At 50.5% G+C, this 19,480-nt stretch overlaps 1 protein-coding gene and 1 long non-coding RNA gene across 3 annotated transcripts in view; one reads left to right on the top strand and one right to left on the bottom strand.

The window, feature by feature from the left end:
- Positions 1–11,087, bottom strand: part of Fkbp1a (FKBP prolyl isomerase 1A) — a 22,184-nt gene extending 11,097 nt beyond the window's left edge. For both annotated transcript variants that reach the window (XM_048348933.1, XM_048348934.1), the window contains exons 1-2: positions 10,923–11,087; positions 10,799–10,846 (exon numbers count right to left, since the gene is read on the bottom strand). In XM_048348933.1, coding sequence (XP_048204890.1) covers positions 10,799–10,846; positions 10,923–10,959 — 85 coding nt within the window. In that variant the 5' untranslated portion in view covers positions 10,960–11,087. The remainder of the gene's footprint in view (positions 1–10,798; positions 10,847–10,922) is intronic.
- Positions 1–19,480, top strand: part of LOC125353333 — a 25,365-nt gene that overhangs the window by 2,055 nt on the left and 3,830 nt on the right. The window contains exon 2 of the long non-coding RNA XR_007211310.1: positions 5,216–5,220. This is a non-coding gene — a long non-coding RNA (uncharacterized LOC125353333). The remainder of the gene's footprint in view (positions 1–5,215; positions 5,221–19,480) is intronic.

Raw genomic sequence — 19,480 nt, 5'->3', positions numbered from 1 at the left:
GATTTTTTGAGGACAGAAAAGCACATGTAAGGGGGCTAGGAGAAAACAAGAGATGGGTATCTCAAAGGGAAAGAAAGAAATATAATGAAAGTTACAAACTGGCCAGGGGCCAGAGGCTCATGCCTGTCATCCTAACTACTCAGAGGCTGAGATCTAAGAACTGTGGTTTGATCCAACCTGGGCAGAAGTCCACAATACCCCATCTCTAATTAACCAACAAAACAAGATAAAAAAGCAAAAGCAAAACCCTAGACTGGTGATGTTGCTCAAGTGGTAGAGCGCCAGCCAGGAATGAAAAAGCTGAAAGTATAAGACCCTAAGTTCAAACCCCAGGACTGGCACATACAAAGAAAGTTATAAAGCTGTACACTTTACGTCGGTACAGTCTGCCGGATGTCAACTGTGCCTCAAGCGAACTCTAAAATGTAGGGACATTAACTGAAACCTCTATCTGCTCGGGCCCTGCACCTCCAGGCCATGAATGAAAGGAGCTTCCTCTAGCAGGGAGGGAGCAGGCAGGCGGGCAGCAGGTCAAGCCCCTGCAGCTGCTCCAATTTTAACGCTGGACATGGCTGTGCCAGAACCGGAGCCCTTGAGCCATGAAACCACCTGCCAAGTCAGTACCATCATTTCCTAGACAAAGTATGTGTGGCAGGGAGGAGGCAACTGAGGCTACGGTCCCCACATGACAGCTGGCATTCTTCAGGCCTTTGCCCAGCTTAGCGGAAGGCCTTACCAGCTTTTTCTCTCTGGATCCCGGTCCCAGCCTCCCCACCGTGCACAAGCTAGGCCTCATGATCCATAGGCTCCTCCCCGCAAGGGCTTGTCCCCCGCACTGCACATGTGCAGTCCTGGCTCGAAGGTCTGCACTCGGCACCATGTCCCCGAGGCACGTCATTGAACCAACCCCAGGCACTCGGGAGCATTTGGGGACCAGCTTCACTTGCAGGATTTTTAAGAATCAGCAGGACAAGCAGAAGGCTTCCATATTTAGACCTTCTTCCCTATATGGTAAAAAAAAAAAAAAACCCAAAAACCAAACAGCTGAGGAGGAATCCCAGAATGGTCATCTTCCCTCTCAGCACCTTTACGTTATTTATCAGGGGGAAAATGTGAACGTGTAGGGGTCTCCAGATAAAGGCGTCAGACTGTCAAACATGTAGAGCTGAGGTCACCCAGGCCTGCGTCTCCTTTCAGACTCTAGCTGGTCATGGGAGAAGAACCAGAACTCAAATCACTGGAGAGGGAGCAACAAAGCTTAAAATAAAAGAGGGCGTGGGGAAGAGCCAGTCTCTCCCACCACAGCTTGCATCCTTCTGTCATTGGTGTAAGGCTTTTGAATTTGTTTGTTTTCAGGGCTGGGGTGGAACCCAGGCCTTCCTCCTGCTGGCTTTCACAGCAGCTTTTGAGCAGGTTCTGATTCAGAAGGAATCTGCAGAAGGCCAAGGCGGGGCAGCTGATACTGCGCAGACAGATGAATCCCAGCCTGGCTGTGCCTGGCACTTGGTCCCAGCCAACAGAAGCAGTGGCTGAGGCCCAGAACTAGGCCTCGGGTTCACCCTGAATATGGGGTTACTATTTCATTAATAACCCAACAGAAATGCAAGTCATTTCCAGTGTGCTCTGCTTGATGGAAGGGAGTCCAACGCACACTTCTGCTGGTCACAGGAGGGTAGGCAAAGGCAACAGTTGGAACTTCGTGGCTTCAGCGCTTGTAGAAACAGCACAAGTCACAACTCAGTGTGCAGCTGCTCACTAGCCTGCTTCGCAGACACATTTTACACAGAACAAGAAATGGTCCTGGGGCTTGAACTCTGGGGCTTGGGCGCTGTCCCTGAGCTTCTTTTTGCTCAAGGTTAGCGCTCTACCACTTGAGCCACACACAATGCCACTTCAGGCTTTTTCTGAGTCGATTATTAGAGATAAGTCTTGTGGACTTTCCTGCCCTGCCTGGCTTAGAACCAAGATCCTCAGATCTCAGCCTCCAGAGTAGCTAGGATTTCAGGTGTGACCCACCAGTGCCCAGATGGAAGGTTTTATTAACGATTTAAAAAGCAAAAACTGAAGCCTAAATCAAACATAACAATAAAACATCCCAAATCCCCTAAACTTCCCAACTTCCCTATCATTTGCAGTTGAGAGGGGAATTCCACTTTCAACACAGTTTAATTTCCAGAGTACAACTAGGGCAACTGGTAAGTGGGGTAGAGCCAAAACAAAGAGCCAGAGCCTGCAGATTTGCATTTGAAGTCACTCAGCGCTTCCCAAATGGATGCTCTGCCCAAGGCCAGGGCTGATCCCTTTACTTGTCAGATACACAAGCTCTTGGAACCACCTTTTGCCTAACTTTTTTCTAGAACCTCACATGCCAGCTCACAGCCTGCATGCCCCAGCCCAGGGCTGTGCAGAAAGCTCCACCCCTTCCAGTCCCACATTGAGTTTTACATTCACCCAAGGGGGCAGTCAGCTGCATGTGTTTCCCAATCCGGTCACAGTGGTTATGCTCATTGTGTCCAGATGAAGTAAATAAACAGCATGTAAATCAAGAATTATGAGTGTGACCAGAAGCGGTCTGAGCCGACTGGTTGGAATGATGCAATACGGGCGAGTCACCCAAGTATGCTCACGGATGACCACTGGAGGGAGTGAGATCATGGCATGCTTTTTAGTGAGAAGTCATCCAAATACCAAATCTTCACAGATGAGGCGAATCCCAAAGGTCAACTCAAAGAGTAAGTGCAACGCCACCTCCCCAACACACTGGAAGGAAAGGAGGTGAGGTGGCCTTTAGCAATGGCTTCTGCATAAAGAAGTCACGTGTACTTGTCCAATCATAATGAGGGAAAAGATTTTGCCCTTAGGCAGGTAAAAGGCATCTTTGGGGGTGGGGGTGGGGTGTTAGTCATGGGGTTTGAAGTCGGCCTGAGCAGTGTCCCTGAGCTCTTCAGCTCCAGGCTGCCACTCTACTACTTGAGCCACAGCACCACTTCCAGTTTTCTGGTGGTTAAGTGGAGATAAGAGTCTTATGGACTTTCCTGCCCCGGCTGGCTTTCAACTGCGATCCTCAGATCTCAGCCTGAAAGTTACGTTTTTGTTCCATTTCTGAGCTTCTCCAAGTCCATTCTAGTGTAACCTTCCTGAACTGGGGCTGAGGCCCTTCCGCCATGGTGTGGCCAAAGCTCTAAGGGCCCAGCTTCCCCCTCACCACCGTTTTCTGGAGTTTGCAAGGACTGTGAGCACATTTCCTACCGGCAGATAGCTAACTCCCTTCAGATGCTATGACCCAAAGCCTACTTTCCAAGGCAAAACCCAGCAAGATCCCAACAGCAACACAAAGAATTACAGATGGGAATGCACACTTTGTAGGCAAGTCTTTCAACTTCCCACTCAATCCTAATAGAAGACCGCTACATTGTGTCACAACAGTAGCTAGCTGCTGGAAATGCACAGGCAGGTAGAGCCTGATGGTTTAAGGTATGTTCCTCTGCTCCAGAGCATTATTCCCCTCCTCCAATCTCTGCTTCAGCCCTCATCCTCCCGCAGCCAAACATCCATTCATTCTTCATAGAGGTACTGGGACTTGAACTCACGGCCTTGTGATTGTTAGGCTGGGACTCTTACCACTTGAGTCACTCTTCCAGTTCTGCTTTTTTTGCTGGTCATTTTAAAGGTGGAATCTGGCCAACTTTTCTGTCCAGAGTGGCATCAAACTTTGGTCCTGTAGGTCTCAGAACCCCAAGTTTAGCTAGGGTTAATCACATGAGCCACCAGAGACTGGCTTCTCTTTATTGTTATTATAAAGGTGATGTACAAAGGGGTTACAGCTACATACATCAGGTAAAGAGTGTATTTCTTTTTGAACAATATCCCCCCTCACTCCCAGTTCTTTTTCTTTCTTTTCTTCTTTGAAACAAAGTAGTTCAGGCTGACCTTAAACTTTCTATTCCCGCAAGAATTTAGTTTCCTGAGTACTGGGATTATATGCGGGAGCCACTCATGCCCAATTAGATACTCTTTTTTTTTTTTTTTTTTTGCCAGTCCTGGGCCTTGGACTCAGGGCCTGAGCACTGTCCCTGGCTTCTTCCCGCTCAAGGCTAGCACTCTGCCACTTGAGCCACAGCACCGCTTCTGGCCGTTTTCTGTATATGTGGTGCTGGGGAATCGAACCTAGGGCCTCGTGTATCCGAGACAGGCACTCTTGCCACTAGGCCATATCCCCAGCCCCCAATTAGATACTCTTAAAATACAAATCAGACTGGATTTCTGTTGGATAAAACCCTTCAGGTATCACTCAAAAAAGAAGTTCTTAAAGCGGCCTATGATGCCTTTCAAGAGTTTTCACTCGGCTTCCTTCACCATCACCATTTCTTCAACCTCACTGAATTACTCAAGACTTCTCCACCCCAGAACATGGCTTCCTTAAGTTCTGCATTCCCACCAGGAAAATTCCCACCCCAGAACCTTTGCACTTGTGGTGGCACTGACTAAAATGTTCTGGTGTTAACAGTCAAGTGAATCCACATTCACTTAGCATTCCTCATGTCTCTGCCTAACGGTTCCTTTCTCACTGAGTGAGGTCTTTGCTGATCTAGGTCTCACTTTTCCCTGTCCCTTCCTTCCCCAGTACTACTGGCTAATGCACATCTCTGCCCATGAATCAGCTTCTTTACCTTTATTTCCACGCAAGGTCCCTTCTTCTAACTGACTACATCCCAGGAGGCAAAGTGGGGCTCCATCTCCTAAATGCCACGGAGGGCTGGCTTTGGTGTGCTGAGCTGTGCACGGTGGTACAAGAGACACAAGTGGACACAACCTTCTAACATGAAGGGACTAAGCCAAGTCCAAAGAGGTGCAAACACTTTTTCCCATTCTAACCCACAAGGTATAAATATTGTACCACCAAGACAGAAAAGTGGGCTTCCTCCCTCTCATTCCCAGTCACCGAACACCCATGAAGCCACACTGTTCAGCCACACCAAGCATGGGGTGACTCCAAGGGACAGCACGAGTGGGTTCTGGCCTCTGGGAACTGCAGCCTGGTGGGACAAAGGCCATATAACTACACACAGCGTGGCTGTGACTCTAATTCTCTTGTTGGGAGAATTAGTGTTATGCGTGTGTACATGTGTAAGGAATCACATTAGCCAAGGGCCAGAGGTGTCATGTAAGCTGTGATATAAGACTAAAAAACAGCCTGCCATGCAGTAGGTAATAGGGACAGTGTGGAGGCTCCTACCCCTGGAAAAAAGGCTCCGTGTGCTCATGAAAACCATCACTGGCCAAGGGGACTGGAACTCTTGGGACAGGAAGGAAAATTCCAAGGCAAGCACCATTTCGAGATCGCTAACATAGCAACTCCACTAGCTTTCATAAAAACCAGCTTTGACCCCTAAAAAGTTCAAGTTAAAAAGTCTGGGGCTGGGGATATAGCCTAGTGGCAAGAGTGCCTGCCTCGGATACATGAGGCCCTAGGTTCGATTCCCCAGCACCACATATGCAGAAAACGGCCAGAAGCGGTGCTGTGGCTCAAGTGGCAGAGTGCTAGCCTTGAGCGGGAAGAAGCCAGGGACAGTGCTCAGGCCCTGAGTCCAAGGCCCAGGACTGGCAAAAAAAAAAAAAAAAGTCTGTGTAGTGCGCTGGGTATGTGGCTTAGTGGTAGAATGCTTGCCTAGCATGCATGAAGCCCTGGGTTCCATTCCTCAGTACCACATACACAGAAAAAGCCAGAAGTGGTGCTGTGGCTCAAGTGGTAGAGTGCTAGCCTTGAACAAAGAAAGCTCAGGGACTGTGCCCAGGCCCTGAGTTCAAGCCCCAGGACTGCTCCTCCCCCCAAAAAGTCTGTGTAAGCCAGTAGCTGGTGGTTCACACTTGTAATCCTAATCAGGAGGCTGAGATCTGAGGACCAAGGCAAAGCCAGCGTAGGCAAGCAAGTCCATGAGACTCTCTTCTCCAATTAATCACCAAAAAGCCAGAAGTGGAACTGTGGCTCAAGTGGTAGAGCACTGGCCTTGAGTAAAAATGGTCAGGACAGGCACCCAAGCCCTGAGTTCAAGCCCCAGGACCAGCACACATACACCAGCCCCCCCCCCCCAACTTTGGAACCAGAGGATAAAAGAAAGTGACAATGAGGATATGTTGTACATATGTACTGAAATATCACAAAGAAACTCTCCTTGTATAACTGATGTATGAATAAAAATAATGATTAAAAAGAAAAAGAAAAACTACAATTAGGGTAGCTTCAAGTCTGGTTTTAGACCCTATTGAACTGTTCTGGATGTAAGGAATGAAGGAAGATGAAGGGAATGCCCTCCTTTACAAAGGTGAGGCCAAGTCTTCTGGAGTGAGATGTCAGGATGGTTATAAACCAGATTACAGGAATGTGTATAATGCGAGTAGCAGAACGGCATGAAGGACACGATATCCACAATGTGGAATTTAGAAGGTAGCACATCAGCATTTGTTCCGGTCTCCTTTTTGTTTCTCTGAAACCCTTCCCAGCAGCTGCACACATGCAGAGTGCTTTGGGCCTTTGGTTCATTTAAGACAAGGGAGCCTCCCTCTCTTTCTGGTGGAAGAGGAGGATGCTGGTACTTTTCCCAGAGGAACATAGTATCTGCACTATACCCACACAGCAGTGTGCTGAAGTGATCTGAGGAGAAACAGGACTGATTCCTACCCCGCCACGCTGGCCTTGGCCAACCCCAGCCCTACAAACCACCTCCCTTGGCCCCAAACATAAGGGAATAGCTATAGCTTTTGCTACCAACACAACCTGGGGGGCCAGGTCCACAGATGCAGCCTCACTCTGCTCTGTCTCTTTTCTGGATGCCTGTTTCTCCACATGTGCCATGGGAAGTAGTCCCATCCATCGTAAACCCATGTAGGCTTGGACCTGTTGAGGGGGCTCTACTGTCCAGGCCACAGCTCTGCTGTGCTAATGGATGTGAACCCAGCCAAGAGCCTTTGCACCCTCTTTGAGGGCTTCCTAGCAGCTTCCACCTGAAAAGTCTGTATTCTTGTTCAACCACCAGGCTCTACCATCTCTCACTGCCCACCACATTTGCCTTACACAATCTACTTCAGGTTGAGGGCCTTACACAAATCCTCTTCCTCCAAGAGCCACACAGCAGTGTCCAACTTCCTTCTGAGTGAGTGATAAGACATCACTTGTGACAGTCCTTTTCCCACCCCTCTCATTAGAAGCGGATCCCCCTTCTAGCTTTACTTTCTCCCCAGCCCCACCCCACCCCTCCTCCCTCTCTCTCTTTGGCCAATCCTGGGGTTTGAACTCAGGGCCTGGGAATTATCCCTGAGCTTCTTTTGATCAAGACTAGCACTCTACCACTTGAGCCACAGCGCCACCTCTGGCCTTTTCTGTTTATGTGGTAACTGAGGAATTGAACCCAGGGCTTCATGCATGCTAGACAAGCACTCTACCCACTAAGCCACATTCCTGGCCCCAAGCATCTCTTATTACCTGGCGTGCCTTCTCCTCTCATGGGCTAAGCCCCCTCCCTGGAAGGTTGTCCTGTCATAGCCCACCCACACAGCACCATTCAGTTTGCCCCAATACCACCCTCCAGATACAAGGTCACTTACTAAGAAACAGCTGCTAGGGGACAGGGGGGCAGAGGAGGCTAAGGAAAAGCAAGAGGGCTGGGGGACTGCTGCACAGTGGCCACACCTGCTCTGAAAGCAGGCCAGCAGGTGGCTCTTTGCAGAGATGAGGCTGAGGGACTCTTGGCTTTCCTGTCAGAAGGCAAGAGGCTACGGATGACTTAAGCCTGATTCCCAAGGACAAGATGTCCAACTGCTTTTTAAGAGGATAAAAAAAAAAATTCCTCCAATCCACTTGAGGTTGCTCTCACAATGGCAGGCATGCGGCCTGCTGATGTTGAGTAAAAGGGACATGAACCTCGTGGTGTGTCAGAACAAGCTCAACAGTAGAGATGACAAGCTACTGGAGGCAGGGAGGGGCCGTGGGAACTGACTCAATCCTCAAGGCGCTTAATTGGCAGGTTACTTCCCACCTCTTCCCTCCCACCTCTATCAGTGCCTGTCACAGTCCTAGGAGCTGCCTAGCTGTAGTCAGTGAAGTTTTCATTTTCCCTCTGGCACCACAAGGAGGGGGTGAAGGCCTTTCTCTGCAGCCCTGCTCAAAGGAGCCTTGAGAATGACATCAAGGCTTCCAATGGAAGCCACTAGTGGCATTTAAATATCCTTGGGATAAAAGTTAAACTGCACTATCCTCTAGTGGCTATGTTGGGGGGGGAGAGTGGAGGGGAAGACACTCCAGTCACCTTATTATTTCCATTGCTCTTTCTTTGGATCCACCCCTAAACCAGCACTAGGGGTCACACCTGACACAAACCCAAGCCAGTCCAGCTCCTGACTCTCAGAAATAAGAGTGATCTGAGCAAAATAGTCAAGTGCAGCCTCCCCACCCTCAAAAAAAAAAATCTGGGCAGGGGTGGCTACAAAGGGAATTTCTACTATTCTCTAGTTGGGAGAGCAGAAAAACACAAATCTCTAACAGGACTACTGAGGCCACAGGGAAAGAAACCTGAGATGAGAAGTAGAGGTATCCATCAGTCTCCCTGGCTTCTTGGAACCTATGGGCTTTCTGCCTTTATAGCCTCCCCTCCCCCAATCTTATGATAACCTTCCCATCTGATCTTGCTCGCTCAAGATGGGTTCTGTTCCCAGGGACTTAAAAGCCTTAACTGCTACAGATGAAATCTCACAGAGCCTACTTCTCCTCTCTCCCCCACAGGTCTCAAACAGGTTCTTCCTGGGAGGCTGGGGGCAAAAGCCTCATGGGAACAAAGCTGCCAGGCCCGCTAGCAGAACAGCCTATTCTGAAAGCATGAGGCAAAGCTGGCTTCCCACTAAGACGTCTTTGTAAGGCTTATCAAAATGAAATAAAAAAAGAAGCCTTTTGTCCTAATGGATGCCAGGGTCCTGCTGTTCTGGGAACGTGTGGGTGGGTGCCACCCGCGAGGAAAACACAGACTTGAAGAGGCACTGGGAGCCTTGATGGTGTTCTGGGTCCCACGACCATCTGTTCTTCTAGGAAAAGGCTCCAGACATGCTGTGTGAGGCCTTTTCACCAAGCCATGTGGGGAAATGTGTTTCTACCCACACAATGGTGTCCAGCCTTCCGCGCAGCATCACTGACAGTGAGCCAAGCAAGAGGGGCAGTATTAGAGGAGTGGGGCAGGTGTGTAGCCAGCCCCCTCATGTGGCTACTTACAAAGAGGTGCGGACACTCACCCAAGTGCTGCAAATCAAAGGCCATTGTCTCAATCCCCTGATCAAATAAACAGCCAAACTGGTGAGCTTTTCTCCCTATGGGGTCCCAGACTCAGGGGGTGACTGTGGTCCTACAGTGACTGCTGGCTAAACACCCAAACCACTCTCCCCCTTTGTTCAAGACGGTTCCTTCCAAAGGCAGTTTCCATATCCTGCCTCCTCTGACAGCATTTAAAGGTGCTGCTCCTAAACTCCTTCCATCTCAGCCCCCATTTCAACCCAAGGAGAGGAGCAAGAAGAATAAAAAGGCTTTGGGGAGGGAAGGTGTGTTAGCAGCTTCTCAGCCCCCCCCCCTTCCAATGTAAGTCACTTCTCTCAAAAGAGAGAGTCTCCTGAGATGAGGGAGAGAAGGGAAGGGGTTGTCCCCAAGCAGTCTGGCCAGAACTGCCCAGGAGGAGGAGGTGGAGGAAGGGTGGAGAGCAGAAGAAACAGAGGAAGGAGGGGGAGGGGGTAACAGAGGAAAGGGTGGGATGGGGAAGAAGGGGAAGGAGGGGGAGGGAAGTTATTAATAACAACTGTGGCAGCAACATGCCCCCCCCCCCCCTTTCCTGGAGCCATCAGTCCACAGCTAAGGAATCACAGCCAGCTCAACGCCCTCCCCCTCACGCCAAGGCATACAACCCAGGAGGGCCTTGTAAGGGCATGGAGTAAAAGATGATCCTAAGAATATACAGTCTTGATAATTAAGTTTTGGAGCGGGGTGGGGGGAATCTTAAGATTTTCTTTGGTTTAACCACTATGTGCATCCTTCCTCCCAGGGCCTCCAGTGTTCTTATCTTTGACATTTAGATGAGGAAAAGTTCCCCTCCCAGGAGGCATAGGGGTGCTCGGTGGCACGTGCCGCTTCTGGTCCACCCTGGGCCATCGCTGTAAGCGAGGCCTGGATTGCTGAGTGGTTCTGGAAGAAGACCGAGGTCATCTATGCCCGCCAAGGCCAGGTGCAGTCCCAGTAGACTTCGGAAGTGGGTCGCTTCCTATCCAGCACGAGGTGGAACTCTTGAGAGAGTTCGGGAGGTGGGGTGGGGGGGGGGGTGGTAAAGCAGAGTTGCCTCGCCCTACCAATCGCCAGTGAAGGGCTGAGCCCAGAGGGAGGCAGTGTCAATCGGGACCCAGAAGTAGTCCAGATCCTCCCCCCACCCCTACCCCCAGTAGGTTTCTGTCCATTCCCAGACGATTTGTCTCTTCTAGCCTCAGTTTCCCCATCCTGGCAGTGGGTATGACAAAAAGCACCCGGGGCACAGATCGGGACGAGCATGTGTGAGACCACACCTAGCCGCCGCCGCGCTCACACCAACCAGGCTCCGCCAGGCCCCAGGCGGCCCCCCTCCGGGCGTGGCCCAGGCCTCGGCCTCCAGCCACGCGGGCCTCGCCGCCGCCACGCCCCGGGCTCCCCCAGGCCTCAGCAGCCGATCACCCAAGGGCAAGAGGCGGGGGGCGCCATGCCCGACCCTCACCCCCGACCCCGCGGGTCCGCACGACTCACCGGTGTAGTGCACCACGCAGGTCTGGCCGCGCTTCGGGAAGGTGCGCCCTGGGGAGACAGACAGACGGCACCGTAAGCGGGTGAGAGGATGCAGGGAGGCCGGGGGCCGCGGGCGTCTACTCACCGTCTCCGGAGGAGATGGTCTCCACCTGCACTCCCATGGCGGCGGCGGCAGCGGCGGCGGCGGCGGCGGATGCGGTGCAGGCGGCGAGACCGGGCCGGCGAGAGTGACCAAGAGCGAACCTGGCGGCGACTCCACGGCTCTGCCTCCTCCCTCCGCGCGGCGCCTGCGCACGCGCGCGCCCCCGCACGCCCTGCCCTGCGTGCTCGCCCCCAACCGGCGCGCACGTCCCGGAAGTCCCGGCTGCCTCCAGGGAGGGCCGGAAGTCGGGACGCTCCGGGTCCCCGGATGCAGCTGTGCTGCGGAGGGCGGGTTGTCGGGCTTTGACTTCCTGATGGAGGCTGGGATCCTGGATGGGACCTCCGAGGCCAGACGTGGGCTTCGTGCTTCTCCCTGCACTTGCTCCTCTCTGGTGGTTGTTTTGCTTCCTTTTTTTTTTTTTTTTTTGCCAGTCTCTGCCACTTGGGCCACGGTGCCCATTTCCGGCATTTTTCTATATATGTGGTGCTGAGGAATCGAACCCAGGGCTTCCTGAGTGCGAGGCGAGCACTTTACCACTAGGCCCCATCCCCAGCCCCACTCAGAGCTTTTTTTTGCTCAAGGGCTAGTGCTCTACCATTTAAACTACAGCTCTTCTGCTCTGTCAGGGTTTTAAAACACCACCTCAAACTTCTGTGGCACTTTCTGCTGCCCTCCTCCCTTCCCCAAAGGTTGAGGGGGCCTTGGCAATCTGTCCTTTGGTTAGGATACAAATGAGCTGTCGCCGGAGGTAGAGGGAAGATACTACCTTTCCTATGTAACTGTTGAAAGGTGTTCCCTCGCCCCCCTCCCCCACCCCCCGCAGGCAGGAGCTCACACGCTGCTGCTGCTGCTTGTGCCTCTCTATCCTTGGAGGTATATGCCCCGTCCAAGATTGCTCAGCTACATATTTTATCCAACCGTGGGAAGATGGAAAGGAGGAATGAGAGAGTACATCTCTCCCTTTAAGAGCATGGCTTAGAGAAACTTCTAGGTCATGAAATCAGAGCCATTTACCTCTTCACACCTCGTTGACTGCAACATGGGGTGGTGTGTGTGTGTGTGTGTGCCAGTCCTGAAGCTTGAACTCAGAGCTGGGGGGGGGTGGGGGGGATTGGGCTCAAGGCTAATACTCTACCACTTGAACCACAGGTCCACTTCCAGCTTTTTGATGGATAATTGGAGATAATCTCAGTTTTTTCTTGCCCTGGCTGGATTTGAACCATGATCTTCACAGTAGCTACAAGCATGAACCATTAAACTGAAATTTCGTTGTGGGGCCACATTTAGCAATGTGGAAGGCTTAGGAACACGTTTTTCATTTTAGGTGGACACACACCTAAGTAAAAATCAGGGTTCTGTCTATAACGAGAGGGAATGAATATTGAGAGAATGCTTAAAAGGGGGAAAATAGGCTAGGTGCTGGTGGCTCACACAAATGTAATCCTAATCACTCAGGAGGCAGAGATCTGAAGATTGCAGTTTGAAGCCAGCCTCAGCAGGAAAGTCCCTGAGACTCTTATCTCCACTGAACTACCCCCCCACCCCTGCCCAAATGCTGGAAGTAGAGCTGTGGGTCAAGTGGTAAAGAGCTAGCTTTGAGCAAAAGCAGCTCAGAGACAGCACCAAGGCCCTGGGTTCAGGACTTAAGGAGCAGCACACACACACACACACACACACACACACACACAAAGAATAAAAGAAGGAACATAGCCTGGACCCTGCCCCCACCACATAGAAAATCAGACTGCAGAGATAATACCTGATGAAGCAAGAGAGTGGCCAGGAGCTAAGAGAGGTCCTGGGCCCAATTTTTCCCCAAGCCTAGCTGGAGGAGGAGGAGATTTGCTTCATCCTGTGATCTGGAGGTTCATTGACTCTGCTTGGGCATCTAACCAAAACACTTGAGGCTGCAGCTATTCCACTGTGTCGACTTTATGTCTTCCTATGAAGATTTCTCAAGAACCTCAGGTATGCACTTCCTCCTCACAACTTTTGGGGAAAGGAAGGAAAGCATGTGGCTGCCATTTCAGCGACCTGTACTAATTACAGCGCAACCTGAGGTGAATTGGTCTCTAGGACAAATGTGTGTTGTACAATACAAAGCACATGTACCTATTAAACATGTATAAGGTTTTTTGTTTTTGCTTTTATTTTACTGTTGGAGATTGAACCTTGTGTCTGCTAACCATACACCCAACCTCCAAGGAAGTATTTGTTGTTTTTAAAGTTTGAATAGGGCTGGGAATGTGGCTTAGTGGTAGAGTGCTTGCCTAGCATGCATACAGCCCTGGGTTTGATTCCACAGCACCACATAAACAGAAAAGGCTAGGAGTGGAGTTGTGGCTCAAGTGGTAGAGTGCTAGCCTTGTTTTTGTTTTTTGTTTTGTTTTGTTTTTGCTGGTCCTGGGCCTTGGACTCAGGGCCTGAGCACTGTGCCTGGCTTCTTTTTGCCCAAGGCTAGCACTCTGCCACTTGAGCCACAGCGCCACTTCTGGCCCTTTTCTATATATGTGGTGCTGGAGAACCCAGGCCATATTTCCAGCCCCCAAAGTGCTAGCCTTGAGCAAAAAGAAGACAAGGACAATGTCCAGGTCCTGAGTTCAAGCCCCAGGACTGGCAAAAAAAAAGTTTAATTTTTTTCTTCTTCCTTCTCCTCCTTCTCTTCCTTCTTTTTGGTAGTGGTGCTAGGGTTTGAACTCAGAGCCTCATGCTTGCTGGGCAAGTCATCTACTACGGAGCCATGCCTCTGGCCCTAATTTTCACGGGTTTTTGAGGTGTGTGTGTGTGTGTCTGTGATCCTCAGACCTCAGCCTCTTGAGTAGCTAGGATTACAGGCTTGATCCACCAGTCCCCGGCCTTGCTGATTGTTTTTAGTGCTTCTTGTCAGGGCCTAGACGATGGTCTGCTCATTTCAGGCTTCTCATAGATGCTGGGATGATGGGCACATGTGACCACATCCAGCTTTCTTCTGTTGTGATGTAGTCTGTTGACTTTTCTGCCTGGGCTCGTCTTGAACTGTGATCCTCCTGGCCTCAGCCTCCCAAGTAACTAGGATTACTAGTTTGAGTCACCAGCACCTTGCCATTTTTATTTTTTTTTTTGTCAGTTGTGGGGCTTTTGAACTCTGGGCGTGGGTGCTGTCCCTGAGCAGTTCAGCTCAAGGCTAGTAGTTTACCACTTGAACCACAGTGTCACTTCCCATGTTCTGGTGGTTAATTGGAGATAAGTTTCACGGACTTTCCTGCCCAGGCTGGCTTTGAACCACGACCCTCAGATCTCAGCCTCCTGAGTAGTTATGATTACAGGTGTGAGCCACCGGTGCCCAGCCATTTTGTTCTTTATATGTTAAGCTTCCTACCTTTCCATTTGTCCTTATTTTATGTCTAATTCTTTTTTTTTTTCTTAGTGTCTCATGTTTCTGGAGTCTGGGAGCAGAGTTCCAGCATAGGTTTCCCTTCTTGGCTTCTTGATTTAACCTGCTGTAGGAGAATGAGGGGGAGAGAGAGAAAGGGAGGGGCCGGGGGTGGTTATCTAGTTTCAGTCTGAGTGTGAGACTAAGAGCATGGGAGGGACAGGAGGGGGGGCTAGCAGGGGAGAGGGAGAGGCAGGGAGAGAATGAACTCTAGTGCCTCTTCTAAGGGGGTATGGATCAGATATGGGGTCTGTCTCCCCCTCCTGACCTCAGCCCCCTTACCCCGCAAACATCACCACACTGGTGAGCAAGCTTCAACAGAGGAATTTGGGGGTGAGGGCAGGGATAAGGGTGGGTGAGGGGGCTGCACAATTCAGTCATAGCACAAAGGTAAGACATTCCACATTCTTATGTGTGCAGTTACTCATTAAAAGAGAGCCCTCATTATAATTCAGTAGCTTCTTAAATTTTCCATTTTGTGGGCCAGTAAATTCTCCTTGTTGCCAGTTTGGACAGGTCTTTCTGTCACTTGCAACTGGAAGACTCGAGTAATATGGTCCAAAGTAATATGGTCCAAGCTTGCAGACCTTGACCTGCGGAGTCCGCACTTGCCAGGGGCGCTGGGACCCTCAGAGGTTCACTGCACCTCAGAGTCACCTGGCAGAAACGAATGCTGGATTTCACTCATAGTATCTTATTCAGTAGTTTGAGGTGTAACCAGAGAACCTGTATTTCTAACAAGTTACCAAGTGATGCTCTTGGCCCGGGAACTGGGGCACTATAGTGTAATGGGCACCGATTCCTGCAAGGAGAGAGCACACTGGATGCTTGGAACATTAGCAGTTAGAGATTGACACAGGAAGATGGAGCCCCTGTGGGAAGGAACCATAGGGTGTGTTCCAAGTCCACACTCAGCTCCCAAAGGGAACATGTCGCAGTTCTAGAATGAACTTTTCCCAAGTAGCCTTTAAAATGTCTGCCATTATATTACCCAAAGGAGAGTAAATCAAGATACAAGAAAGACACCTGCATATCCATGTTAATTGTAACACATTTTGCAATAGATAAGTGATAAAAAACCTAGAGCACAGCAACAGATGAATGGGTAAAGAAGATGCTACACACACATACTCATTCACCCCCCCCCCCCACATTGGAATATTACACAGTCAGAAGGAAAAATGAAATGTCACTTGCAAGGGAGTAGATGCAGTCCCTGCTATTATTGTGGTGACTTATTTGTAAGCTGGCTTCCTTTTATTTATTTTTTTGCTAGTCCTTGGGTTTGAACTCAAGGCCTGAGCACTACCCCTGAGCTTTGGTGCTCAAGGCTAGTATTACCACTTGTGCCACAGCACCCCTTTGGGGCTTTTTTGTTGCTTAATTGCTTAATTGGTGCTTAGGAATCTCACAGACTTTCCTGCCCTGGTTTTGAGCCTCTATCCTTAGGTCTCAGTCTCCTGAGTAGCTAGAATTCAGGCATGAGCCACCACTGCCCAGCCTGACTTCCTTTGTGATGACCCAGCTATGGCCATTGTCTTGCTTCTTTCTAGTCTACCACCTCTTTCACAGAAGTTCCATCCAAAATCTCAGGGTAGGTTCTCATTGCTCAAATTAAATCAGCAGGTGCCTCATGAGCCAATCACGCTAGAGGGGAGGGTAAAGTTCAATGATTGGCTGGACTTCAAAGCTGGGGGTGGGGAGGCCACTGGGACAGAGGGAGGGAGTTCCCCACAGGAAGATCTGAGTGCTGTTCCTGCAGGATGAGAGAACCAACCACAGGTGTGGGGAATCCCGGCCCTCCCCTCCCAGGCTCCCCCTGCCTCTCACATCCTCTGGTTGTCCAGTGGCAGCCTCTGCCACTGCCATATACTGTGCTGCTCAGTGGCTTCATCCTCTTGGCTTCTTTCCAGGAGAGGGACAGGCATGAATGCCACTGTTGTCCTGAATTCCTGTGGGGCTCCCCTCCCATCTGGGGCAGAATAGGCCTTCTCTGGGGACAGTGACCATCTCTCCTGCCAGCAGGGAGGAGGCTGGGCCTGCTGAGGTCCACCAACAGCTCCCTCTCATGGGTGAGAAACCTGGGCTGAGAGAAGCAGGTTCCAGATCCTGCTCTTGGCTTGCTTGGGAAGGCCGCCTGCTACCTCACCCCTGCTGGCTTCTCTTACAGAGGTGGAAGGCTAGGGGGAGATCCATGAGGGCCCATGGAGCACAGACAGGAAGCCATCCATCACTTCCTCACCCTGTCCTTGGGCTTCACAGGCTCTCTGCCTCTGTGCCCCAGCCTGTTCCACCTGACCAGACCCCACCTTCCCAGCCTGACCCCACTGCATCTCCTTTAACACTCCCGGTTCTCTCCACCTGGGGTTGCCACAGCCACAGCCATTCAGAGTCCCCAGGGCTGATATGCTCTTCCTCCAGGTAACCAGTCCCTTCCCCCACTCCCTGGCAGCCCATCCCCAGTGGTTTTCTGCCCCTTCCTTGTCTCTTGCATCACAAAACAGGTTAGAGAAGGGACATATCAACAGCACAGAGTTCTGGCTCTAACCTTTGGCTCTGACCTTGAGCAAATAACTTCATCTCTCTCCCTCAGTTTCCTCCTCTATGGAATGGACATGGTGAGAGGGCCTACCCAATTAGTGTGGCGCGATTTAAGTGGGTTAATGCAGGCAAACCTGAACTCATTTCTCCTTTGAGCACGGTAAGCAGTATATTATTTGTCAGATTACAAAATTGAGGCTCCGAGGGGAAAGGCATGCTCAGGGTAAGTATATAAGAGGAGTGCAATGCAGACCCAGGTCTGATGCTGGGGGCCGGGGAGATGAGGGTCAGGAAGCTCAGAACCGGTGTCCACTTTGGGGAAATTTCTAGAAGAAAGCAGGAAAGAGTCATTCCCACTGGGCATCCAAGTTCATGGCCGCCTGCTGGATTCCAGCCCATGGTTCTAGGCCCAGTCCCTGGTGGTCTTTGCCCTGTCAGTGACAATGGGCTTCTGAAGTCTCCACTCACCACACACCCTCCCAGACCACTGCCACTGGCAGATCATGGCCACGGCTCAAGACCTGCCCTCAATCTCAGTGTCTCTCTCTGTCACACACCCACACACACACCCACACACACCACTCACAGGCCTATGCAGGAACATGCACACGTTCCTGTATACATGCTGGCAAATTGATGTGTACTCACAACCACACACACACCGCCCAGACACAGCATTCCCATGCCCAGTGTGCAACGCACACACGCAGCCACACATTCATACATGTCCTTGTCCACCCGTCACCTTCCCTTTTCTTCCTCTCCCTCCCTTCCACCTCTCTGTCTTAGATCAGCTAGAACTCTTTCAAAATAGAATTCTCCTAAAATAGGTTTAGTTAGGCATGGAAATGATGTGAGGTGTCTGGTATGATGGTGCGTTAGCCAGGGTAGACGGAGGTTAAATTATAAAAACTGAAGATTAAAGTGTAAGGAAGTCTTAAGTTCTAAGAATTAGTCTTACATTCTAAGAGAACTTGTGCTCCCTATACTACATAACCTAATTCATAGGGGCTGATTCATAGGGGCTTGGAATTAATTCTGAGTTAGAACACCAGAGCCATTAGTGTCCATTTTCATCTAAGATCCTTATTCTTTAACATCCTTGGTCCTCCTGAAACATTTCAGTATACAGAAACACTGCAATGTTAATTTCCAAGAGAAAAGCCATTATCATGTGTATACTCATCAGGATCAGTGTGGTACAATTAAAAAAAAACTGTCATGCCCTTCAAAAAATAATAAAACAGATCTAGTGTTTTTCATTGCTGTACAAACCATGGGAGATTTCGAACAGCACCATCTGAGCTGAAGACACTGTCTGCCTGGGTGTGACCTCAAGCCACCTGGCCAGAGATGTGAGAGACCCCAGTGTGACGGTGGGTGCCCTGATACGCATCCATGTCCTGCCCTGGAGGTACACACACCCTCAGATGTACTCTCTCACACACACTGAAACTCACGCACATTCACACTGAATCCACACCCATGCGCACCTGACTTAGTGTGTTCCAAAGAAGTGCCTTTTGCACATTTCCAAACCTTTTTCCTGCTGTTCCCTCTCCTCTTCCCCATCCCTCCTGCCCTCAGGATCTGACCTGCTGTGTCAGATGGAGGTGCCTCTGTGAAGGGGGCCTGCAGGTGCTGTGGACTGTGTCCAGGGCTTGAATACCCCACTTCAGTCCCCCTGGTCCTAGGCAGCATGTGAGGTAGGAAGAGGAGCATTGCTGGGGGTGATGGCTGAGTGGACACCAGGAAGCAGCTCACGGGGCCTCAGCAGGTCCAAGAGGACAGAGGGTTGGACAGTCTGGCTGGAGAATTCCAGTCTTGTTGGGATTCACAAGTGATGGAGTAGCATATTCTTTCCACAGTGCCTGTTCTATGGGGTCACTAGAGACAACTCTGGACTCTCCCTCCCCCCAGTCTCTATTCCCTCCAGCCTGGTGCCCGACCGCTGCCATCTCTCTAGCCATGCAATGGCTGCGTCCAGCTCTTGTTGGTGCCCTCTGATGTTGGTACAATTATGCAAAAGACCTGTGGTTCCCTTGGGCAAGATGGAAATCCCATCCATGTCAGTCTGGCTTCGAGCCAGACAACCTGCTGCCTCATCTCTGAGGCAGGATTAACACACCTGTCTCTCAGGGCCATTGTTAGGATGAAATGAATTGCTTCACGTGATGTGCAAACTAGAATCTGGCACGTAGCCAGGGCTCAGTAATGGCAGCTGATGTTCTATTGTTAGCTACTCCCCATTCATAAATACACTTACCCAACAGTTGTATACAAATACTTGGACGGACACAGAAATGGTTAACTTTTTAGTAATGATAACGACTATTTGTTGAGTATCTCCTCCGTGACAGGCATTGTGCCAGGCCCTGGCGTCCTCTTATGGAGCTGACCATCTGTCCATCAGAGCTATAACTATCTGCTCGCAGCTGCTCCAGACACAAAGAGCCCTGCACTATGTTCTCCGTGGCGCTCAGTCATGAAGGCTTCCAGCATGTCCTTCTCAAAGCTGCAGGTAAAAGTGGAACTGAATGTCTTAGAGTAGACATAGATTATTGGTTTATATTCAGGAAGTCAGGAA

Source organism: Perognathus longimembris, chromosome 6 (genome assembly GCF_023159225.1).
Source record: "Perognathus longimembris pacificus isolate PPM17 chromosome 6, ASM2315922v1, whole genome shotgun sequence".
Lineage (NCBI taxonomy): Eukaryota > Metazoa > Chordata > Mammalia > Rodentia > Heteromyidae > Perognathus > Perognathus longimembris.
Note: the sequence above shows the minus strand (reverse complement) of the source record. Positions and strands in the feature narration are given on the sequence as shown.